This window comes from Kryptolebias marmoratus, linkage group LG5 (genome assembly GCF_001649575.2).
Source record: "Kryptolebias marmoratus isolate JLee-2015 linkage group LG5, ASM164957v2, whole genome shotgun sequence".
Taxonomy (NCBI): domain Eukaryota; kingdom Metazoa; phylum Chordata; class Actinopteri; order Cyprinodontiformes; family Rivulidae; genus Kryptolebias; species Kryptolebias marmoratus.
The window spans coordinates 17336580-17363340 of record NC_051434.1 but is presented as its reverse complement, the minus strand read 5'-3'; the positions used below and the strand labels follow the sequence as shown (position 1 = coordinate 17363340).

At 39.1% G+C, this 26761-nt stretch overlaps 1 protein-coding gene across 1 annotated transcript; it reads right to left on the bottom strand.

The window, feature by feature from the left end:
- On the bottom strand, nt 1–26761 carry lpcat1 (lysophosphatidylcholine acyltransferase 1). Its single transcript, XM_017420992.3, has 14 exons — nt 26547–26761; nt 17004–17143; nt 16408–16622; nt 13571–13683; nt 13321–13381; nt 9238–9296; nt 7637–7671; nt 7476–7530; nt 7262–7344; nt 7016–7141; nt 4969–5119; nt 3688–3786; nt 3472–3613; nt 1–2260 (listed from the first exon to the last, which is right to left on the bottom strand). The coding sequence occupies exons 1-14, from the start codon at nt 26631–26633 to the stop codon at nt 2136–2138; spliced, it is 1491 nt and encodes a 496-aa protein (XP_017276481.1). The 5' UTR covers nt 26634–26761; the 3' UTR covers nt 1–2135.

The window sequence follows — 26761 nt, the reverse complement described above, 5'->3', positions numbered from 1 at the left end:
TGAAAGAAATACATTTTAATAATAAAAAACAAATAACATTAAACTCTGTTTTTATGACTCCTATTCAGTCACATTAGTGAATCATACCAGAGGCACTGAAGACATGGTGTGGAAATAAATGTCTGTACAGCACAAACCATCTGAGAAAAAAAACACTGAGAAAATGTAGAAAATGCAGAAAGTGAAGATAAGTTCTCCCGTTCATCCATTTATAAACAGGCTCACTAACCCAGAATGGTCAAAATGTAATCAAAGGAAACAGGGTAAAGTCAGCTCACATGAGCTACATTTTGGTAGATAATTTAAAAAGAAAAAAAATGAAAAAGAAAATTCTATATCTTTAAATTAGCATTGTATTAAATCCAAAACTAAATACTGGCTGTCATGTGTCGGTCCAGTAAATTGATGTTTGTTTTTATTACAAATTAAATTTTCAGAGTGTATTGGAAAGTTGCCTTCTGAGCAACAACACAATGTTCAGGTAAAAATCAGAAAACATTAAAAAAAAAACTAATTACAGCTAAACTTTTTAGAATTTTATCTTAATTTCATGACAGAATTATCTTCATTGGTTTACCAAATTAAACATCAGATTAAATTCATGTATGGAGTAAAAAAAGTTAATACGTTTATTTAAAAAAATGTCAACGTTTTATTAAATAGGGTGGTGTGTCCCCTGAACATTATTGTCATTGTGTGTATTTGTGTGTGTGTGTGTGTGAACTTTGGTAAGAGCCCGCCTTGGTCAAACATTCAAACATTTCTTTGACAAAAAGAAAAGAGTTCAAATAAAACAATCAGGAAAACATTTCTCGTAGATAGATCAATGTATTAAAGGAAATTTTGCTTAAAATGTATATGCTGGTAACGTCACAGACAGTTTTTATAAATGTAAACATCATTAACATCTCAATCACCAGTCACAGCAGGAAACCACTTGTTATTTACCATCAGCCGTCAGCTTCTAACCTTTGGTCCTGTTTTTGGAGTCACGTGTATAAGAGTCTTATTTTCAGTTCACAGCACTGACCTGTAATTAATGTTCCCAAAAGCAGAACCATCAAAACTGAACAATTTCAGCAGCCAAAAACAAAATAATCAGGCTGGTCGGTCATTTATTTTGGTGTTATACATTCACTCACAGTATTTGCCATTTTTACATTAGGTGTTTAGTGGAATTTCATCATTAACATCAAACAGCAACTGTTTGGGAAAAATACAGCATTGTTGAAAGATTTTGAGACTAAGAAGGTTGATATGCATGAGTGTGTGTATGTGTGTGTGTGTTCTTGTATTTCTATGCTGGAGGGGTACATAACCTGATATTTAACTCACCCCATGAGGACTTTCTTTTTTCTACCCATGCATATCTCACAGGTAAAAACGGTTTAGAAAACCTCCCAAAAAAAGTCCCTATGAGGGCAGATTTCTTTGATGTGTGTGTGTGCGTGTGTGTGTGAGAGAGATGCATCGTTTACTTTGTCTCCGTTTCCTGTTCTTGTTCAAAGAAACCTAACCTCAACTTGTATCCTAAATTTTTTAAGGTTTTCAATCTTCTTCAATTAGAGCACAACTCATCGGATTCAATTAGGCAAAATGATTTGCTTATCTATCAAATCCACCGTTTTCTTGTTTTATTTTCCATGCAGCATTAAATGTTTTCGTAACATTCCCAAATAGCAGCATCGATATTTTAACCTGAAAATAAATCTTCTTGTTTTTAATGTATCAAAATGAGCAACGGTAGGAAATGTGCTGGTGATTGTTTAGCCTGAGAAAATAACAGCACTAACCTCCTCCTAAGTTTTTTTCCTTTTTTCATACGATAAAAATAAAAATAACAATAAAATGTGCCTCAACGTCATCAACTTATTTCTTAAATATTTAAATTTTTAATCTAAGAAATAAATTATCTTAGTACAATATAAAATGTTTTTATCAAAATGGAAATGGGGGGAAAAAAATGGAAAAAACCAAACCCAGAAGAGAACTTAGACAAAAGATTGAGACCAAAATTCTTACTTCTTCTAACGGCTGCGTTCTTTGTTTACTTGCATTTTAAGGCACAGAGGTGGCAGGCAAGTTACAGCATCCGCATGCTGCCATCACCCCAGATGGAGAAGATAAACAGTTTCTTATTTATCTTTGTCATGGCTCAGGCCGTTGCAGCTCTTGATGCAACCGTTACGTGGATGATCTTTAAAATGAAGGCAGTCCAGGGAGAACTGTGACTGGTTCTCTAGAAGACGGCGAAGCTCATCTAGGACAAGGGGTGAGAAACGGGGGAAAAAAGATGTTGAATTTATTGAAATGATCTAATTATTCATATGGAAAAGAAGGTATCAGTTGCAGCTTTGCTTTGAATTTGGGTACAATGTGGAGAAGTTCTTCCTTTATGAAACATGAGTGTTTTTACTATATTTATTGCATTTCATTACAGATGATGTCAAATTCTCTAATCTGTCCCTTTGGCTGTCAACTTTAATTCTAAGATTTTTTGTTGCAATGCACCTTTTGTATGCACAATAATGGAGAGAAAAACAGACTTTGAAAAATGCATTTCGAAGTATATATAAGCTTCTCAGAAACATTTCACACAAGCCATCCTTTCACTTTGTAGCCTAGAAACTCAAAGAATAGATAATTTTTTATCATGCCTGTTTTACTTTGTCCTGATCCTGTTGCCATGAAACTTTGATCGTGTGTTGAAATGGTCAAAACTGTAAACGGCATTAAAAAGAAAAAAAGAAAAAACGTTTTGGGAGAGCTAAGAATGTACTTTCTCTGTATTTCAATAAATCGTTTACATAGACGTTCTGGCCACTAAGTGGCGTGACATAAGCATTTCAGCTTTTTATTAGAATTGTGTGAATGAAGTTGGGAGTACTTTATTATTCGCGGATTTTCATTCTGTTGTAATGTTTAGGTCAGCGGTGTCCGATCCCGGTCCTCGAGGGCCACTCTCCTGCATGTTTTTGTCGTTTCCCTGCTTTGACACCTGATTCAATGGATGACTTACCCCTTCAGCAGGTCTTTAAGCTCTACAGAGGTCTGTTAATCGCCTATTCATTCAAATCAGGAAAAGAGAAACAACAAAAAGATGCAGGATAGTGGCCCTCCAGGACCAGGATTGGAGACCACTGGTTTAAGTGAAAGAGGAAAATAATTAAAGCAATAAAACTAATTCGTATATTAAGATAAATATATATATATATATGTGTGTGTGTGTGTGTGTGCTTTAACAGTTTCAAAAGTAAGTGGTGGATTTAAAATCTTTAGCAGATGGCAGGTCTCTTTTCTACTAACACCAAGAAGAAACCTGATGAGATAGTGCCTGCACTGATTTAGAGAAATAGAAACACGCTGACAGATGCTGTCAATTATTTCCTACGTGGTCTAATTTGTACAGTGGTTCTGGAGATGGCACAATTGCTTCAAAACATCTGATCACAAACAAACACATGCTCTTACCATAGGTGATCTTTCTTGTATCGGGTCTCTCGAGCGCTAAAAACAGACCAGAAAGTTCCACATCTTTCACTCCCAACATTATTTCCAAGATGACGGCCAGATCCTCCTCAAGGATCTCCCCAGTGTCTTCGTTCTCATACAGCTGTCACAGACGTGCCGTTTTAGATTAATGGGATAAAATCTGCACCGCAACAAGATTCTGTTTAAAGTTCTCACCTTGAAGGCCAGTTTTAAAGTCTCCATGGATTTAGAAGGTTGATATGCAGTAGACAGTGCGATAACGTAGTGTCTGATGTCTATCCGTCCATCGTCATCCTGAGAACAATGATCTCAGTGAGCACAGGAAGCAGTCTTAACTCGTGGAGAAATGTCATTTGTTTTCAGTAAACACCATCACAAGATTAAAACCATAAATATGCCAGTAAAAATGTTTTTATATATTTAATGTTGATAGTCCTAAAGCTAGAAAGACTAAAATATTTTTAAGCGATCTAATGTTATTTATAGGGCCGGGCAATGATTTTACAATATTCAAATAAAGTATACAATTTCCAATGGTTAATAACTTCAACGTCCACCTTCACATTTACTGTCAAGGTCTTAAGCATAATCTCAGCTTGTGCCTTATCCAATATCATCCTCGACCGCTGAAATTTACTTCTTAAGAAAGTCATGCAAACACCACTAATTATTGCATTTCTTCTAACAGTCCATGTCTGCTGCCTCTTAATCCACAGTAACTGTTTTCTTACAGTGTTTATGAGTGAATGACAGTTTATATATTCAGCTTCTGTATGTAAATCTCTCTTTTTTTTGTTTTTCATACAATTCCTTACAGTTTAACCATAAATATTGACTACTCTTTCTTCCCATTTTGGTGCTTTTCCTAATTTCTGTCCGTTTTCTGTCACAACTCCAACCTATTCCTTGGGTTTTCTGTGCATTACCTCTTTACAACCTTTCCATTATGTTTGTATATTATACAAATTATAAACCTATCTGACTGGGACGACATCCTTTCTTTTGTTTAGTTAGCTTTATTGACCTTCATCAAGGGGTTTGTACCATTTTTCTCGCTTTTGTCGCCAACAGCTTGCTTGTTGGGACAACGTTTAGGTCTGGTACAACAGCTTGTTATTGTCACCAAACACTTACTTTGACCAGCAGACTAATTTACATGTTTAACTTGTGCAATTAACTGTTTGAGAAATGTGGGATAAATCCATAATTTGACTTTTTCTTTTACTAGATCTCTTTTACAGTAACTGAAACAATTGTATTTAATATTTAAGGTTTTAAAAATAACTGACCCTGTAGGTGTTAATGAAAGTTTTGAGTCATATCTGTTTCTTTTAATAAAACAACTAACGGGACATCTTTCAAGTGAGGTGACAGAAATATTTTAGGTTGATCTTTGATTTTTTGGGGGGTTCAAGCTGAACTTTGAATATTCTTATTAGTTGTACTTTGAGAGGTTTAAAATATTTCCAAGCATACCTGAATAAAGAGGCTGTGGACTTGTTTAAGTGTGTCTGTAACTTCCAGGTTGAGGAACTGGGCAAAGTCCTCCAGGCCCAGTCTGTGTCCTTGCAGCTTCATGGCCCTGTTGGCCTGTTCAAGCAGCTTGTCTGTGCTCCTTGCTCTCAAGCTATTACAACAAAATAAAATAAAAAATAAACTATTAGCGACATACAGTAAAACAGAGTTTGAAACTTTCACTTTGGTTGCATTCCAAAAAGATCTATTTACAACAATGTCTACAATATGTAACAATACATGCTACAGATGATTTTCAAGCTCTTCTACAGCAACCAAGAGCCACAGATCCACTTATTATTAAAAGTAGTCCCCCTTAAAGGAATGCTTATTCCTGCCATCTTGAATGCCAGAGATTTAAAGAAAGGTGTCGTGATCTGCTAGTGCTCGGAGCATGTGTTGGGAATGACTCTCAGCTACCACCATGCAAAGCTCAAGCTCAGTATCTATAAAAAAAAAGCCAAGTTCTAACCTTATTTGTGTTTGTTAAGGTCAATTAACTGCGACAACCATCTTGATTCAGGTTGACTTCAAAAAGTAATAAATTGTTAATATACATCTAGGGATTGGAAACAGCAAAAATATATCCCTATTTTTTATAGTAAAATCATCATCATCATTTACACATAGCTTTTCATTGACTGATTTTTGTTATTTTGCGAGTTACAAAACAGCGCCGTAAGGTAAAAATCGATCCAGTGCATTTAGAACATTTGAAATCAGTGTCAGCCTTTTCCTTGCCCTCAAGATTTTTAAACCAATATGTGAACAGCGTTTTTATTTACAACATTTTTAATCACAAGTAGTGAAAATAAATATAAATTTAATTTAAACATAGTGTCGGCTAAAACATCATAGGCTAAGCTATCAGTAAATATAAATACAGTAACTGTGCCTACATTACTACTTGTGCTGTTCTGCCCTTCGTGATGTAATATTGAGATCCTGACAAGCTGATGGTAGTAATTATTTATGTGGGTTATTAGCCTCCTGGACAACACATTCTATCCATCCATCTATCCATTTTCTTCTATCCGCTTCTCCGTGTTTTTTGGACAGGTCGCAAGTCCATTGCAGGGCCACATATAGACAAACGACCATTCACACTCTCACTCACACCTAGGGACAATTTTTAGAGTCATCAATTAACCTAACATGCATGTTTTTGGTCTGTGGGAGGAAACCGGAGTACCCGGGGTAAACCCACATGAGCACAGGGAGAACATGCAAACTCCACCCAGAAAGGCCCCAGGCCTGCAACCTTCTTGCTGGGAGGCAACAGCTCTAACCACTACGCCGCTGTTCCACCAAACACATTCTAATCCTTTACAATTTAGTGTGTGAATGTGTGGATGAATGGGTGAATGATTGTAGTGTAAAGCGCTTTGGGGTCCTTGGACTCGATAAAGCGCTATATAAGTGCATTTACCATTTACCATTTAATACTGTCCTATCGCCCACCCCATGCACATCCAATGATTACTTTGAGACTTTCAATAAAATCCATCTAGACTACACGTGTCAAACTCCGTTCCTTGGGGGTGGTTCTCTTGCATGTTTTAGATGTGTTCTTGCTTTAAAACACCTGCTTTAAATGGATGACTTGTGGACGTGCTGCTGGAGAACTTGATGATTTGGTGAGGAGGTAATTAAACTATCTAAATCAGGTGTGTTGGAGCGGGACAACCTAAAACCTCCTGGACAGTGGCCCTTGAGGCTTGGAGTTTGACACCCCTGATCTAGAGCGATGAGATTTTTTTGCCAACAGACAGACAAATGAGTCCACACACGCAGACACAGGCAGTTACAAGACTGCCTTCCTTTCATGGCAGCGGGCGATAATGAGAGGGAGATCTGACTTAAAAGAACGTGTCTAGGATGGATCACCCTGCATGTGTTTCCATGATTCTACCAACAGGTGTCAGTGTTCCTGCAGCCCTTGTCGAAGGTGAGCCCACATCCTTTCACCACCTTGTTCAACAAGTCAGTCCGGTCTCGCTTCACCTACCCCAAACGACACACTAGCTGGTTGAACTGCAGCAGACTCCTGCAGTCCTGTATACGCAGTGGACCCCGCGACAGGGTGATCTCCCGGTCTTCAAAGGACATGTCTGTGAGTGGTACCTGCAGCGCCCTTTAGGACAGAGGGAAGGTTTGACAAGACGGCAAGTTATGGACATCCAGATCAAACGCAAGCAGATGATCTGATGTTAATCAGAGTCGCGTCTGCAAACACATCTACGTGCACACTTACTCTGCCATGAGCTTTCTGACGTTATTGGCAAACAGGGCAGGGTTTTCCTTCTCCTCCTCTGATGGATAGTAAACGGGCAAGTACTAAAGGGCACAGTGAGAGAATTGTCTTGCCACGTCACAAAACTGAGCCACAATGTAAAAATAAAGAGGAAAAAAAATGATACAAACACTTTAAAACAAGTTTTATTGATTTCGGTCTTACACAAACTCACCTCAATCTCCACTGAATTATGAGGTTGGCACAAGGTGAGCCATAAGATCTTATACCTGGGAGACAGAAGAGTTACTAATGTGTAAACATGACAACATGTATGATGTTCTTTTCTAGTGGAAAACGGGTCACTTTAAAACCACTGTGGAGAAGGAAACTTACGCTCCAGGACCTTGCCACGTCCACGTAATGGTGTCCTGTACAGACAGAAGAAACAACATCGAAGACGCTCAGAAACTTCACACACACTATTGACTAATATTGAGATTTGTTCTGATTACACTGAGACACAGTTCATTAAAGTACCTGAGATTACAACTGTTGAAAATAGTTCAACATTTAATAGATATGATGATACACCTTTACTGTTCAGAAATATTTAATTTTTACTGAAATTGCAGCAACAACTTTTGTATCCCTGATGACCCCAAATTGGATTTCTATATACGAATGACTAAGTCTCGTGAAGTCAGATGAATGGAAAGCTTTAAAAATCTTTTGGTTTGTGTGTATCAGTGTTGTAATTTAAATCAAAACAATTCAACATGATGCAATAAATGTATGATATTGTATACAGTATTGTCCCCTTAGGGAAGCTGACCATATGTCTGTCTTCACAAACATTTCATAAATAAACAGCATAAGCAAATGTTCATAATACAAACATAATGCACCGGTAAGATACTTATAATTCTCATTAAAAATCTCTATGTAAAGAGGAAAAAAATGACTATTGCACAACTTCTAGTACAGCACCTTTTTAAGGCTAGCAGTCGATTTTATTGCACCACCTTTGACACATTTTTATTGGTAAAATACTTGAATTAATAATGAAATTATATGAAAATATTTAAATTCAGAAGAGATGAATCAGTAAAGGAATGCAAAGTACTGTTCTTGATTTAATCCGAGTGTGGTAAAACTAACAATACTGAGAAATATTGCTACATGTTCCACAATGATGCAAGCATCTTATATTCCGTAAAAAAAAAGAAGCAGATTTTCACATATGTGCCCTCAAGATGATTTGGAAATTTGACATGAACTTTACCAATATGGTAACAATAACTTTGGACACCAACACTATGTAAGTGGAATGTATTTAAAATACCACAAAGTGAGTGGGAAAGCACATACAAGTCAAAATTAGATATGCACATGCGGCACATGTAAGGTTTATTAGAGTTATTTTTAACTGTAAGTGACAAAAGAAGCTAAGAGAGCAATTACGCATAAATGTTATGACAGCAAACTAGCTGGTGCAGAAAGAAGAAGTTGAGGAGAGAAAAGGACTCTGGTTAGTGCAGGTTGCTTTGTTTTGCTTTGAATTCAGCACAGTGGTCACATACAGAAACGGGAACAAAAGCTTTCTAGGAAAGCAGACATAAAAAAAAAACTTAGTAATAAGAACTGCATCATTAATGAGAGAGTGAGGACAGGTGCTGGCAGAGAGACACGACACTTGTCCGTGCACATTCGTGTGCCCGTGTGTGTGTGTGAGACGAGGCCATGATGGAGCCGGAGGGGAGGGATGAAATATCATCCCACTAGAACATGAAGTCATTCAACACAAGAGGGGAAACACACCCCTGACACGAGGAAAAGAAACCATTACGTCACAGGTGTGTCAGGGTCTGGAAAGACAAGGTGGATGGACAGTTGGAGGCGGGGCTAAAGTGAAGGAGGTCACAGCCATGGAGCAGGCAGCGAAAATGATGAAAGGAAAGTGGCAGCAGAGAGCAGAGAGGTATCCGTGGATTTACCAGTTTGTTTAGGTACCGTAGAACCACTGGTTGCACCGGGAGTCCTGGGATGAAAGCACCTATGAAACACAAGAGAGGAGGGAGATGGTGAGGAAATATACACTAAATGCAAAAGAAAATAAAAGAAAAATGAATATACCTAGAAAATGAATGACTGAAAAATAAGCACCATTTATAAACACTTTTAATCAAACCTTAATTTGAAATATTCTACTACCCAAGCATTAAATTGTGTTGGGGTTTCCTACAGCTCTTCAGAATAAAATAAGGAATAATGTGAATCAGTTGTAGAAAACAATAATTTACATCCCACTGTGACAAAATGATATAATTAAGAGACAAAAACACTGCTTTAATGTGGATACCGTTTGTTATCTGTGTCTGCTACCATGGTTACCTGGGGTATCTTTACTGCTTTTAGCCAAGAAGTTGATAAAATTGTCAAAACTAGAAAAAAAATAGAGCAAAAAAAGAGGCCTTACTGGCAGAAATCAAACTCAATTACAAAGAAAGTATAAAACAGACTAAGCCAGACAAATCCATATGCTGATCTGAGTTACTGACCATAGAAGCTGCCTCTACTCACATCACTGCACTATGAACACATTTTTATTAAATGACCAGAAGCAGCAGCCGTGAGTCTCAGAGTTACAAATCCAAGTAATAATGCATGAGTGCATTTGCACTTTTTCGGTGCCAATCATAACTGCAGAATGATCCTTTTGCGCTGAAACCAGTTGTTTTTTGACGTTTTTTTAAAAAAGCTTACAATTAGTCTATTTTGACTCCACTTGCTTTAGTTGCAATAAGTTACTTCCTCCATTTATCCCAGGTCTTATGTCTCAAGGATGTTGTTATGAACAAAGGTTATGAGTGTACAGAAACTCAACATTAACTTAAAGATGCTCAGGACATTTGTTAAGCTGAGCAGAGCTGTAGTTTTGGGAATAAAAATATTTTAAGATCTTTGTGGATTTGAAAGTCTGTTTCGAAAGAGTTTGCGCAGAATTTTTGACAATTTCTGCTTTAACTGCTATACTAGGATTTTAGGATGAAGAAAAATTTTTTTAAATGCATTTCAAATCAGTGGCAAACTCAATGCTTTCAAGGTATTCAGAGAAGGCCCTGAATGGACTCAAGAATAAAGGTTTAATTTTATTTCAAATAAATTCTATGAAATAAATTTAAAAAATTCAAAAGACCATGTGCATATTTTGGAGCCCAGCTGTGATAGTCACACTTAGGCTGCGTTCGCAGCAGCCATGTTTAATCCGCTTTAATCAAACCCTACTTTGTTGGCCTAGAAAGTCCGGTTCGTTTGGGGAGGTGTGAACGTGCAATCGAACTCTGATGCAGACCAAAAAGGCGAACTCTGGTCCGCCTGAAAACCTCGGTCTCGGTTCGGTTGAAGTGAACTCTGGCGCGGTTCGAATGCATACGTGAACAGAAGCGGACCAGAGATCGCTCCAAAAGCAGGAAGAGGACTACAACACAGGGGCTTCTGGGTAAATACGACCAAATCAAACGCGTGTTTCTACCACTAAGGGAAAAAATGGCTGGTGGTTTGTTTGACACGTGTACCACAGACAAAACAGGAACCCTAAAACAGCTACAATTTGACGCCACTCCATTTTTGTTTCCTTTCCCAGAAGAAGGAAGTTGCGCTCAGCGTCTCCTTCAGAGGTTTTCGTGTTCTTTCCTTCAGTAGTTCTCGGTGCAGCGCCACCACAGGCGAGGGGGGGTAACAGACTGCTTAAAGAGTTTGGCTCCATTGACTCGGTGCAGTGTGAATGCGAACCACAGCAGCTGAAAATGAAACAAATGTTGACATTTTGGTCCCCAATCGAACCGAGTCTACCGGACTATCAGGTGTGAACACAGCCTTAAACAGGTAAAAGTGTGGGAATGCTGTTTCTAAATAACATAACCTGAACATTAAAAATAAAGGTGAAGCTAACAGCTTGTGCACCAGAGAAAATAATTAGCCTTGTCCGATGGGTGGACTGAAATGTGAATTTTACGTGGATCAGCTGCTGCATTCAACAAGGAAACTCTACTGTTTATGCTTAAATGACATCTAATGTTTAAAAACAAAGTGGGATTTTTCTGTGAAAACACTTGGAGCATAAACACGATCTGTTAACGCCATCTGAATAGTGATCAAACTATAAAAAGAGTCCAGACATGAAGAAAAGGGTGAGGATAAAAGAGATAAAAAGCTGTTTGAAATGGGAGAATAAGTGGTGGCATCTAAAGAGCACAGGTGTTTGTGCGCAGGTGGCAAAAGCACGTTAACGCGGAAACAAAAACGGCTGATGAGCTGCGCTGAGAACCAGTGATGGGACATGACGACAGGAGGCATGTCCAGAGAGGACTGGCAACACACAGAAACATCAAGCTGGGTTAACACACACACACACACACACACACACACACACACATACCCTTACAAAGACAAACACACAATGAAAGCAGGACAGACCCATAGGGCTTACTGGGAATGACGGAATTACAGACTGGAAGGAAGGGGATTAGAAAAAGCTGGCATCGGACAACGGCTGACAACACTCACACACACACACACACAGGGTGTGAGCAGGGAGTCCAAATAAGAAAGGGGTTCAAACTTTTTTGTACCCTGCAGGTTCAAAGTAAGACCCCAAACCTCCCAGCCCACTGGCTCTACAGAATATTACGTGACCTGGCATCTACACTCGGACTTGGCAGCGGCAAAGAAATTCATTCATAATTATCTGCATGTCTGGGCGCGGAAAATGAAATTAATACAAAAGCTTTTCCAACAAACACACCCACAGCTGGAAATCAACAGAACTCCTATCAAAATCCAGTTCTCCTTTGGTTCGGAAAAAACCAACTCCCTGCAGGACTGGACAAAAAACAAATAAATAAAATGGTTAAACACCAAACAGGGAAAATGAACATCCAATTTGCATGTATTACTCAAGTGAAGCACAGCTTAAAGAAGTGAAGAGTTTTAAAACGTCTCCACTTTGTAAAGTTTCAGTTTTACCACCATAAGCTCAGTTCATTTGTGAACAAGAGGTGCAAATGGAGGAAGAAATTTCAATTATTGTATAACTATATAATGTAGAGTAGTGCAGACTAGGACACTAACAAATACCAGAAAAACACTGTTTTACAAAATAAATCAATAAATGAGTATTTTAAAACTAAAATGGTAATACCCAAAGAGTTATCAGCTGAAAACTTGACACGATCAACTGAGGGTGGAGATTTATTTTAGATCCTGTCTCAACTCTGCTGATTTTTCCAGTTTCTTACAGATATTAGTTTCAGATACAGTTCATGTGCTGTAATTATTATTTTTGTGTGTTTTTGATCATACACTTCTTTTATCCTGCGCTTGTCCTCTTTCCTCATTTTTTTAACTACACCCTGAATCTGAATCAATCTGCTATTGTGTTCAGGTGCAAGGACTGAAAATAACAAGATTAAACAAAAAACAGCTAAAGTCCAAAGCAAAACCTTAAAAAACGTTCGAAAACCATGATTAAATGTTTATAAAGACCAATGCATAAAAGGTGGTTGTTACTGGCGCTTCCCCTCACACTTCACTTGTTTTATTGCTTACACTGATCAACCTCGACACTAAAAATCACCAAACTAGTTTTGTGTAGAATCAAAGAGCTCTGACTCTCTGCAGCAGCAGAACAAGATGGTCAAACCTTAAACCTCAGGAGGCACGATGTGTTTCTGTCTTCAAGTACAAACCGTTCCTAGTTAGCCAATAGGTATTAGTTTGCTAGGACGTGATCCTGCCTGCATATCCAAGTATTGAGCAAACTGAGATTGTGATGATAAGTCTGGATGAAAACTATGCAGAAATATGTAAACGTGTTCTCATGTAATAACAAGCTACATGCCTTCAATTTACAGATAAATGATTGAAAAGATATTAAAAAAGGAAAAGACGGATTGTTACGGTTTCCTTTGAAAATCCACGTGGTCACTCAGGGGTTTTACGCATCAACACACAAAACGAGGCAATGTGTAATCTGTTTTTATGATTGGTATAAAGCCTGGAAGGAACTAAAAACATACCAGCCTTGAATAAGATGAGACTTGACCTGTTGGTGCACGTCCCCTCAGGGAATATCATGATCTGGAACAAGGAAACATGTTCAAATGTGCGTGCACACACACACACGAGGAAATGCATTTTACTTTCAGTGATAGCTTCAATTTTATTTTAACACAAGGGTATAATCATTGCCCTCATCCACTTTAAATTAACTAGTAATATTAGTTCAAATCTGATCTGTATTTGTCAGTAAATCTGTTCGTAGTGTACCTGCGGCCATTCCCCTTTAGACTCGGCCCTTCGCTTGATCTCCTCCACAGTTTTTCTTCTCGAGTCCTGGTCGGACCGAAGCACGAACACGGGCCTGATGTAGCTGATCAAAGCTGGGGAGGGTCGGATTTGGGAAGCCAACACAAGGGAGAAAACACAAGGATAAATCAGATTTGTCGCACGTGGCGGAACCTAATACGTGACAAACTGGTTTATCTTGTAAAATCTTACGACAGTTGGAAAATGTCAAGCTCTGTCAGATCAAAACTACGATTACTGACCCACATTGCTCTGCATCTATCAACCAGCCAAAGGAGTAGTCTAAATTCTTGATTTCTTACACAAAACATGCCCAGAAAGTTGCTGCATTCAGTAATATGTTAATAACAAATAAAGTAAATGAAAAAAAGGGTCAAATATATTACATGTTAAAAGTTATCCATTTTAAATAGATGTTCTTCCTGAAACAACTCTCCCAACATCATGAAACTGAAAGAATTAGTACGTCTGTGCTTATGAACATAACATGTTTACTCAGTCTCTTTCTCTTGCTTCAGGGTTGTTGCTTCATAACGCATTTGACTGTGCTCGCTGGGTGACAGCCCTGGGTCCTGCTTAAGGAAGCGATTGAAGCAGTTTTCACTGCAGAAGGTCTGTTTTAAAAGCAGTACTGCCTGAGGGGAGAAAGTTCATCACCACTCAGAACTGGTTTGATTGGCTTTTGCGTTTCTCACATTGTTTTGTGAGGTTTATGTTGTGCTGTACCGTCTTAATGAGGAAGCTTTTTTGTTTTGCTTTTTGGCGACAAATGCTAAAAGTCTCCTAGCGGGTCACGAACTCCTTACCTACACTTCTCACAAACTCAGCTGCTGTTTAAACCAAGCTGTGTTAATGACCCGCTAAGAAATAAATCTAATTACCTTTTCATTATTTATATCCCATTATTGCCAAAAATCTGATGCTAATGTCCAAACATTGCTTGTACTTTCCAAGTTGACAGAAAGGCTAAATCCATTGGACTACCTTTCTAAGGCTTGCTTCTGGTTAGCTGGTTAGGTGACGACCTCACTATAATGTTAAAAAAAATTGTGAATGGTCTTTGCAGGGTCTTGACAAGCTCTTAACACAGTGGGCTCCCTCTTACATGTGATAGTGTGATGATAGGTTGTGGAAGTTTTGAGCATGGACAAGCATCCATATTGAGGTCCAGGGTGGAACGTGGGGGTGGCAGCATGTATGCATGTGTGGAGCCAGGGTCCAATGACATGGCTTGGTCATCAGGAATCTGAAGCAGGACTGGCCACGCTGGAATCCTGCCTAGGCTTCGATCCTGACTGCAACATGACAACAACCTAGCACAGACACGATATCTGTGGTGGTAGCATTGTGCTAACGTGACGCGGCCTTCCAGTATCCAACTGCATCCTGACGCAACCCAAAAGGTTTGAGCCAGGGCGAGCGGATGGAGCGTGGCGTGGGTGCAGGAGAGCATTTCAGGGACGTGGACGATAGCAAGTTACACCTAATTGGTGAGTAGGAAGAGTGTAGCAGTGTTGTGATTTGCTTCACACTGAGGGATGTTTTGTAAACTTGCTGCAATCCAGCCACATTCTAAGGTTGTGGAGGGAGTAGCGGGGTCATCATGCTGTGTGAAGAGGGGCTAAGATATAATAGACCTTGGGATTGTAATTACACCAAAATATTCTGGAGAGATATGTCAATTTTTTTTTTCACAAAAAAAATCTCAATATTACTTTAACAAATAAGGATGTTTTGTTTAGAATGGAGAAATGTAAACTTGCCAAAAAAGAATTTTTATATGTTGTTAACTTTTTTATTATTTATGGTAAATATATATCCACACCAAGTATTTACAGCAAAAGCCTAATTTCCAGATCCTATTATCTTCTATTAATATCTATATCGAATCCTTAAAACCAAGCTCAAATGCTAAAGCCACTCAAATCATAACTGCCCTTAAAGAGCTGCAACCCTCGAGCAATGATTTGATTTTGACTTTGTAACCCTTGGATGTTGTATCCATGTTTGTTTCTACTAGTGTTCTATATTGTCTCTAGTTTCAAGTTTTCAGAGTGGCATTAAAGGTGTGAATGTTAAATATTTAGACGTAACAAGAAGGTAACAATTCCATGCCTCAATATTTTTAGATTGTTGGACAATTATGAATGTGAAACTTAATAACCATTAAAATATAACTTACTTGAATTTAAAAAGGGAACAAATGTGTAACGTGAATACTTGGTGAGTTTGAGTCAAACCTGATGTTTTTTTTACTCATAGCTCAGAGTCTTTGTCTTTAGTGCCAAGGGACACACAAATTGACAAAAACTCAAGAAGAAAACAAAAAAGATTAAGCCACTGTTGACAAAGAAATTTAGCTGCAACTAAAGAGATAGTTTCCTTACACCCAGAATATTAGAGGTTAATTTACAGAGAATTCGTTCTGCAAAAGCTACCTTAGAAAACCTAGTATCTGTTGTCATAATTACCATTTATTTCTCAGTTCATTTAAAAATATATTTTACTTTATTTTGGAAAAAAATGCTTAAATGTCTTTTTAGTTTTTTTTATTTAGGTCTCAAACAGTTATTGTTAAGACAGAAAGGGGCCGGGATTTATTCTTGAGTCTGTAATAACACTTTAATGTACAGCACAGCCTCAAAAAGATGACCATTTTTAACAATAACACTGAGGTTTTCACATTAAACATTCGTGCAAATACATTTGGCTTTGCATTATTTTGCCTTTTATCAGTACTCTTCTTTCTTGTTTATTTTTTCTTTTCTGAAGTTAAAGTGAAAATGCATCCGACTTACTGCCCCAGACCGGTACGCTCCTGCTCTCGTGTTTGCCGACGATAGAGCACATCAACATGGTGACCGGGATGGCATCAAAGTAGGACGAATGTGGCGCCACGGCGAGAATAGGAACTTCCGAGGGCGGTGCTCGGTCCCCTTTCACCTTGATCCAATGGAAACCGCCGCAAAACCACATGGCTCGCATGATGACCCAAATACAAAGATGTATAATTCTGATGGAGGAGACGGTTTTAGATTCTTGAAAAGGTTTCATCTAGCCATTCAAATTCATACACCGGGCTATACAAAAGGCTATGTAAATACATTTTGTAACCAACCATAATTCTTTACAAAAAGATCCACAAATATTTATTCTGAGTCGGAAAAAAAAAAAAAAAAAAAAAACAGGCAAATGTGGATACTTTATATGTCAGCATGATTTTAAATTATTTTTTAGCAGACATCAGAGAGCAATGGGCAGACAAAAGAAAAGTGTTTGTTTTTTGGTTTTCTGGTAACTTGAAACTTGGCAGAATTTTTAAAATGTTGACATGATACGTTTTAGAGGCACATTCCTTGTTCAAAGCCTTTCTACCGACATTCACAAAACCCACCTCCTCCACCACGACTGCGGCTCAACGACAAAATCCGAGCGTCCCAGGGTGGCTGCGAAGGCGAAGGGCCACGCCAGCAACATCAGGAAACACACGAGCAGCAGCCGCACGGGGAAGACGGTGACTGACATCAGCCCTATCTGGACACAGAGAAACGACACAGGGAGATATCAAATTCCCAAAATCTGGCGTTCGTTGTAACACTGCTGTAGCCGTTTAGCTCAAAAACAGTTACTCAGACGTGTACAAGACACTCCTACACAGCGGAGACATTTTTTTGTATATCCTTCAGACTGAATAGGAAGAGACTCACATTCCATGCGAGCCTTCAGGAAGGAACAAACCGTCCATCAATAGTTCAGTGCTAATAACACACTCCATATGAGACGTACGCTGGGAATGTAGTCATTCAAAATACAGTTGGGTTAACTATCAGTACGAGTTAACGGCAGATACAGAAAACTTGTTTGAGGGGACAAAAGAAAGAAAAAAGATCCTCAAATGTATAATTTCATTCTGCAAGAACCTCTGTTCTCACAAGTTCAGTTTGTACAGTATTTATTGGTGTTTGTCAGAGCTTTCTTTGACTTGGATTGCTAACCAAAGCAAAACTGATTCACAGCGAAGGCATGTGTGTAATCCAGGGATTTTATCTAACTGCTCACCCTGAATCATTACAGTTCACTTCTTTTATGAGTTTTTTCTTTTTTTTTTTTTTTCTTTTTTTTTTTTAAACGGGAAGCTACTTCTGCTATGGACTAAAATAAATCAACTGGAGAAACAATCATTTTGATATGAAGCAGCCAAAAGAAACCATTTAACTTTGTCGTTAGTGCTGACTCCTTCTCAGCAAGGTTAGCTTCAGTGAGCTCTGGTGATTTGTGAAAGCCACTTATGTTCACCACTTGTACAGCTAAAAATAACACAACAATAGCTCTGAGACTAAATATTAGTGCTGCTTGCTTAGTGTTGAAATGATTCATCTGACAGTATTTTTAGGAATCTTTCTCGTTACCAAATGAACCACAGTAAACCAAAACTTCATACCAGCTGAGTGAATACATGGACAGTAAGATAAAAATCCTAATAAAGCCAATGATACAAAAATCTAAAACATCTTTTAGACAGTGAGAAGTCTTCAGTGTTGTCCTTTTGTCTTTCTGATTAAAGAAGAAATAAACTTCAGTTCCAAAAATCAATGATGTGGTCAGCATCTAAAACAGGGTCCCCATCAAGAAATTTTGCTGAAGGGCCAGAATATTTCTAATCAGGCAGTGCAGGGGCCAGCCTTTGATTAGCCATCTTTCCGGTAATTACGACCAGGCTGTTTTATTTGGCATTTGTCGTGCCGTTTACTTCTTTAAAAAAAGGTGTCAGACAGTGTCCCTGTTTATCCTTTTTGATTTAGAGCTTTTGGTTGTGACTCATCTGTGAATCCCTGTAAACGCAGAAAATATAGAAAATGTACGATGATGGCTAAATGTGATAAAAAAGAAAACTAACATGAGAATTTGGAGTTAGACATTATTGCCTGAAGCACAAAAAAAGCAGTGTATTGCTGAAAGACAGGGTTCGGTTTCCTTTCATTTGTCAATTTTTTTGCAAACAAGCTCATCTTTTTCCTTCAGACTTTACACTTCTTCAAAACATAACAAAACATTAAAATGTGGCCATTTTTGTCTTCTTTCACCCAGTCTGCCTCTCACTGCTACAGGACGTATGTTTTTTTTTTTCTCAAACCCTCTCAAAGTGCAAACATCCCAACAATCAATGACCTCTATTACTGAGCTCAAAATGAATAAAGTTCCTAGTTTTGAAGAGGGAATTTTTAAACTTGTCCCATCTTCTATCAGGGGTGGGCAATCCTGGCCCTCGAGGGCCACCATCCTGCATGTTTCACTTGTTTCTCTGCTCCAACACACCTGATTTGAATCAATGGGTGATTAACAGGCTTCTGCAGAGCATGAAGAGGTGATTTAACCTCTGAATCAGGTGTGTTGGAGCAGAGAAACAAGTAAAACATGCAGGATAGTGGCCCTCCAGGACCAGGACTGCCTACCTCTGTCCTATATAAAAGACTTAAATCCACAGCAAGTTGCTCAAGTTCATAACACTCAACTTTACATTTATTCTATGTTTTTCGTAACATGTAAAAAAAAAAATAAAAAAAAAGGTAAGCAAAACGAATTTCAGCTCTTGGATCTGCAGCTTTATTTGCACATCATCCATCTAAAAGTGCTCAGTTCATTCTGCATTACAGGATTTTTTCTTTTTAACTGCTCAAGTTACCAGTCATAGAGTTTGCAAACCACATGTTTTGGAAGTGATGCTGTTGACTGAGTGTAGTGCAGACTTTGAATACATAAAATGACAAGCAACAAACAGAGGAATCCCACAGAACAGGAAATAGCCATTTTTGCTTTTCCCAAACAGTGGGAGATAAAGAACTTGACGAGAGGTTCATGGTCTTTATGGTTACACAAGACAAAAAAAGACAGCTTTATCATAATCCTCCATCGAGTGACTTTGCTAAAGAAGCTGAAACTGAATTGTTTCAGCTAAAGCGGAGCAGCAAAACACTAGCTAAAAGCTAAATGTAGCAAAAGGCTAGCTAGAAACTAAAAGCGGCAAAAATACAGTCAAAAAACTGGAAAAAACGTAGAGCAGATTTCAAGGAGAACAATGTTTTTGATGGAATTGAAGCAATCTCAATGTGTTTCTATGGGCAAAATATTTGGAAATGAAGGTAAATATTTCAAAACGTATAAAAGTTACAAAAAACTAAATTGTCAGTTCCAAAAAAGCGTACAGAAAAATAAAAATATGACAACAATAGAACTGTTGAATCAGCATTCACAATATAACAGCAGAAACTTAAAAATTTCTACTTTTTCTCCACTTTGTTACATTAATAATACAACATTTCTTAATTCTTTCCTAACTGGAGCCATTCAAGTCATTTGGGGAGAAATATTACATCTTTTAAGATCTAATAATACCATAGAAGATTAAATCTAATCTCAGGATTTATGTTTTTTTTTATTTATTTTATGTGGCCAGAGTGGGACTTCATTTCAAGTCTAAAACTGTGCTACTTTCTGTAATAATGTGTACTGACACCTAACAAAGGAGATGAGCAGACAGCTGTCAGATCCATGATTGGTTCTTTTCCTGAGTAAAGAGACGTGTGGGGGTGTGCACGTGTGAATTCACACCGTGTGACACCTTAAACAGCTTCCTCCCGACTGTCCAGCCTCTGTTCATCCTGTTCACCTGACACCAGCACCTTCAAAGTAATCTCCGATCCCAAGGATATCCATCGGTCGCTCACTCTTCGTACAGATTTGCTCAGCTGCGCGTTTACCCGTCTTTACAATCATCTGCCGTTCGTCACTACTCTTGGGACTGGTATCTACGCTCCCCTCCCTTCCTCTGCCATTTTTCCATGTCTCTATTCGGAGGACCCAGGTGCACGTTTCAGACCTGCATTAATAAATTAACGGCGGCGGGGCTGATTTATGATATTCAAAAGCTCTTCCCAATTCTCCGCCCCCAGCCCTAGTGGTTGTGCGTCATCGTTGGAGCTTAACCGATCCATCTGGGAGGATCCGTTGACATTTTCTCAGGAGGTGGCATAAAAATGAGCTGGGGCGGGGCACAAATGATCTGTTTTATAGGACCAGATGCAGATTAATGGCATCTGATTAGAGATTTGCAATAGAAATATACTTCATTAATGTCATCCACAGTCTAGTACGGAATTATTATTATTTTTATTCACAATCCAGACAGAAAGGAGTCCTCACATCGGGGCGGCAGTGGCTCAGGAGGTAGGGGTTCGTCCTGTAACTGGAAGGCTGCCAGTTCAAACCCACGCTCCCTCCATCTCAGCCATTGTGTCCTTAGGCAAGACACTTTGCCTGTCTTACCTACTGGTGGTGGTCAGAGGGTCTGAGGGTTTGGTGGTGCTGGTGTAAGCCTATCAGTCTGCCCCAGGGCAGCTGTGGCTACAATGTAGCTTACCACCATCCGTGTGTGGATGGATGAATGACTGAATGTAGTGTGAAGCGCTTTGGGGTCCTTGGATTACAGCCTAGATAAAGCGCTATACAAGTGCAAGCCATTTACCTCTATCCAGCTATTCAAGAGTAGACACCCACATTTACCTCATGACTGGGTTTTAATATCTTACGTGCTCTAGATGGCTCTTTGAACAACCTCAGTTCTGAGAAACAAAATGTAACTGGGTTGACGTGGTAATGAGTAGTCAATCACAGTGGTGCCAGGACCAAAATGGACTGCTGCTGTCCTCAAACAGTTACAGTGCAAACATATTTTATAAACCTTTCTATCACATCCCATTATTACTTACATTTAACTCTATGATTGATTGCTGCTGCTGTTTGAGCTTGCAATCTGACTGCCAAATTTGTAATTTTTTAATGCAATTTGTGCAAGCAATTTCTTTAATCCTTTGCAATACTGATATTGAGAGACGTGCCCACACCAATACTGCAATGTCAATATATTTTTGATAGATTGAGAAGCCCTAATTTGAAGCCTAAATTCCCTTTAACTGAGAGGCTGAGGGATATGAGGACTGAGCTCTGGGTTTGAAGTTGCCGTCAAAGAGAAAAGGGACGAGGAAGCTCCCCTGGTACCAGAGTTTTGTCTTATCGCAACACTGGTCAGCTACTTGTGGCATGAAGAAAGCTGCAGCACAGTTAATGAGAAACAATGGTTGTTTTGAAAGACAGCAAATAGAGATATTTTTAAAAACCAGAGTAGGAATTTATCGACATAAAAGGGCCAGTCAGAAGAAAAACAAATTTTTTTTTGTTTGTTTCAGTGTTGATATTAGAGTAAAAATATTGGGAATACAGACAAAAAAGCATTTAAAGACTAAACTTGAGGAAACGGATCCCCTTGTGCTCCTAAATCCCTGTATTCGATCTGAATCACCATTCATAGGGTTATTTTGCTGTTTATACTGTAGTTTCTTGGAATCAAACTGCAAAGTTTGTGCAATTTTTTTAAAAACTTCAAATATCAAAACATCCAGCTTGATCTGAAATAGAGTTCTATGACTTTTGGTTTTTTGTAACTTTTTTTTTTTTCAAAATATTTAACTTTATTTACACAATTTTCCCCATAGATATACATTAAGATCTCTTCAATTTCTTCTCAAGTTATTGTATCTGAGCGTTATGGCTTCAGTTTTACTAGGTGAACTACAAACTAACCCAAAGAATTTAATGTAAACCACTGTGAAGTGTGGTCTTTATTACTGCCAAGGCAGCCAAACGCACAGAACTTCCTTCAATCTTTCACAATAAGAGTCTGGAACATATGCATTGCGTGATGACGTCAAAGTAACTCTCTAAGCATCTAAACCCTATAAAAAGCTTCTTCTTCTCCGTTTCAGGTAAAACTGCTGGGAATTTTGAGAAATCCTTGACATTTTTTTTTTTATGTACGGCTCCATGTGTACGTTACAAAGTTTGCATTAAAAAATTACTTTTTATTATAATCTATTTTAAGTTTAAAGTCACTCCAAAACATCTGCCTTATTCTAGGTCTTTGTGCCAAGGACAAATTGATTTTAGGTTCCTTTATTAATCTCAAACTAACAACTAAATTATTTTCTTCATTTTCACTTCATTGCTGAAATCCTATTTAGTTTTTGTCCCCCTTTCCCCCCTTAGCTGACCTGATAGTTTTATTTAACGTACCCACTTTTGATTCAAAACTTAACTCTCAAAGTTAAATACGTTCTACACTAATTTTATAGCCATGACACATAATATCCAACTTCTTTATGTAATGAGACCCAGTACAGTTGGAACTGCTTTATATACCCAGCATAAAAATAAAAATGTTGCTCTCAACTTCTTGTTTTTAGTCAGCCATGAGAAGTATGGTTTGACGTCTACCTGAAGGCCCTGAAACACTGAACCTGTTAACCTGTTCCACATGCAAAGTGGATCTGAAATGGCATGAAATCACATCTTTGCTTTGCTAACAGACAGTCCCTCCACTGAAAGCTCTGCTAAATTTTCTCAGGTATTCTTTTGTGAGCCGGAGAGACTCACGGTTGTGTGATGTTCACTGTTCAGCAATGTGACTCAGCTGGAACTGCTGTCTCTGTGTGTCAGCTAAAGCGTGGGGGGAGGACGTGTGCACGCTTCAAGAGCCGCCTTTTTTATGATTCGAGAACTTGAAAAACCAATGCAGCCTTACAGGTTTTAAGCCAAATTAAAATTGAGGTTTTTCCTCGTCCTCTCTCCGCCGTCATCATCGTTGTCTTGTTTGTTTCAGTTTGTGCAGAGAACGCGTGCATTTTAGGTGAGCGTATGTAACCGACTCCACAGGTGTGGCGAGTGGAAAAAACACCTCTGAGAGACCGGCAGAGGTGTGAACCAGACACAGACACACACACGCACGCACGATCCACCTCAGTGACCCGCTGCTGTCATCTGGCACAGACTCACAACTGTTAACAATCTTCTGCAAGCCTCAGTGGAAAGAAATTCCTGGCAATAAGAGCGGGAAGAAGAGGGTTTAGTTAAAGTGCCCTCCGAGAGAAGTGGCCGAGCCGTGAAGGAGCACGATTTCCTGCCTCTCTCAGTGGAACGGCTGATTTCTGAGGGGGATCAGCTGTGCAAACATTCGGGCTGAGTTGCTGAGCCTTTAAATGTTTCTGCTCTGACATAAAGCAGGCCCGTCTGAGCCTTAGGCCTATCAAAACAAAAGGGACGAGGAACAGGACTTTGTCCACAATACATACCAGAGTTCTTTCTAGTTTGCTGCATTTCTCTACAACCCTAAAAATTTAATTAAACTTCCAGTAAGAACTTTATTTCAACTTGCTTCCAAGCAGACACGATGCCTCTTTCAGTCGATGAGCTGGGCAGCATTAATGATGAGCATTTACAGCAGACGGTCCGTTGATTTGACTGCTGAGGATTCAGCCACAGCTGTCCACATCCAACATTTTATTTCACATTTACGTTTCTCATCCTTATGTTTCAGAACTAAATTTGTAATTCATCAGTGTGTTTATGACAAAGGAGAAGCCTGCTTAATCAGAAGATCTGCAAGACTAAAACTATATGAATGCAGTTTATTTAATGCCACCCACATTGATCAGCTTCACCGTTTACACCAGCGATTATCAACTGATGGTCACTTCCAGGCCGCAGAGGCGGAAGCGGGTGGGGAGGAGGAGGGAGACTATGGCGTCATAGTTTTCGAAAGGTTGTGTTTAGGCTGTCCAAATGAGAACACGACGGTGGCGTTTGAGGATTTTCTCGCACTGGAACTCAGTTTAGGTGCTCCTAAAACACTGTTTTCATGGGTGAAACAATAAAATAAATAAATGCATAAAAATTGCATATCCACAAAACACCATTTCCCATGTGGACAGGGCCTTTCTCGTCCTGTTTCCTACAAAAGTTTCCCACCAATGTCCAGACTGAAAATACATTACACACACACACACACACTCTCAACTGTCCTGCTAATCAGGATCATATTGTGCAACTATATCTGCAGAACTACAATCATTTCTCAGTGTATAGCCAATTAATTTCACAAGAAAGTTAACAGAAAATAAAATAATACATAATACTGGATAATGGCTCTGTCTGGGTGGCGAGAACATCTACATTGACAACATATATACAGGGGAAAGAAGATTCTCCCTCCACCCCCAATACTGTTCACTGTTTCCTCTCAGTTATTTAACGTTTCAGCACATAATTAAAGATTGCTGACAGGATCGAGATAAAGCGAGGAAGTTGTAAAAGTAAATAAATAAAAACGGTAAAATAACAGCAGTTTTTTTGGTCACGTCATTGTATTCAAGAAGCAAGAAACGCATTCTGAAAATAAATCAATATCAGAGTGAGAAATTTTGTTTCAGAAATTTTAATTTTTGTCACCGAAAGCATTTTGTGTGTGAACAGGACCTGCATTAAATAAAGCACAATATAATACTAAAGACTCTCTTGGTTTTGATTTGTTTTTTTTTTTTGTGTGTGTATCTGTTGTTTTTAATTATTATTATTATAAAATACAACTCCAGACCCATAATTGTATGTGTGCGTACGATGCAGGTGACACTCATTTTAGACAAAACAGCACAGATCCAGAGTAATACAATCATCAGCTGACTAGTCAGGGTAGTAACCAGCATCATAGCGCCTCTATGTGCTATATTTGTTAGGGTTACAGAGGCCACGTTTCACCACTAAATTCTCAGCCTTGACTTTCGCCCTCTGAGAAAACCAAAGCGTAAACACACCCATACATGTGCACAGTGTAAACTGGGCCCTGCACAACGAAACATGTTTGACGAGTTATGGTTAACTGACCTGGTCAAGATCCCCAAATCCAGTCAAGAATTTGGAGCTGTACGTATATTCGTAGGGCTGGACAGTGTGGGGGCTAGATGTCCAACTGCGCGTGGACACTCTGACATGAGGATCGGGGGCAGCTGCTGATGGAACCACTGACCTTCCAGTTGTCACCAGGATTCAGCGTTGGTTTGTCACATGCAGCGCTGGCTGCTTCGTTGCCTTTAAAACATGAAGTAATCCAAACCAGGGAGTGGGCCATAATGTGTATTTTCTGCCACTGATGCTCTAAATCGCTAAAAACCCCAAAAGACACTAACTGACTAATGAGTTTATTTTTCTGCACAAACCTGGATGAAGCTGAAAAGGAGTCGGCATCTGCTTTTGGTGACAAACATCCAGTTTTAAAAAAATTTTACCATCTGCAAACACACTTCGTCGCCCCTTTTCTAAGAGAATTACGAAAAGCCTCAGAGGGGTATTCCATGGACATCACTCCCACCGTCCGCAGGTGCCCAGTTTAAAAAATCTCATGCAAATCTAATCTGGCTGATATGCAAACGGGGCGGACTGAGATGCGCGCCCTTCACACAGGAAGACGGGTTTGGAGCTGGCACCACAGATTTCAGATAAGGCTGGTAGTGCAGCACAGTGGGGCAGCATGGCAGCTGGATGAATGGATGACCAATAAACCATACCGGTCAAAATAAAATAATAAAACTAACATTGACTTGTGAGGATGCACAGGTGCTCATGCCATCTTCTGCCTTTGGAATTTGTTTTTTTACATTCAAGACAGAAGAAATAGCACAAACCCCACAGTCAACTGATGATTTAAATGGGAATACCAATTACAATTAAATGGCAATGGCAATTAAATTATGATTTTTTTTTTTTCTTTTACTGGACTGTTTACACTGAGTCCTGCTTCCCCCCCCCAACCAGTCCAGACAAGCACATTTCCTAGAGAGTGGTGCTCCTGTGAGGAAAAGCACCTCAGGGTTTCAGGACAATGTTTACATGTCATTTTCCCAGGAAGTATCACATCACACTGGACATTACTAAAATGTCTGTCAGCTGACGCTCCGACTCTGTTGACTGCACAAAACATGCCACACATAGTTGGACATGTCTCCGAATGAGGACGTGCGACGTTTAAAGGGAAGTCTCCCTCTAAAGTTCTTACCTTTATCTTCTCTGCCGTGGTGAACTTCAGCTCGTGGACGAACGGGTTTCTCTCCACCACCGAGGGGTGACGGCTCGACGTCTTCATTTTGGACGCGCTATAAGACTCGGGACAACTGAAGACAAACTTCTCCCTCCGGTGTCCCGTGACGCTGGAGCTTCTTCCCCTCCGCGGCTCCTAGGCTTGGAGGAGAGAGGGTTGGTGCCGAGTGGGCG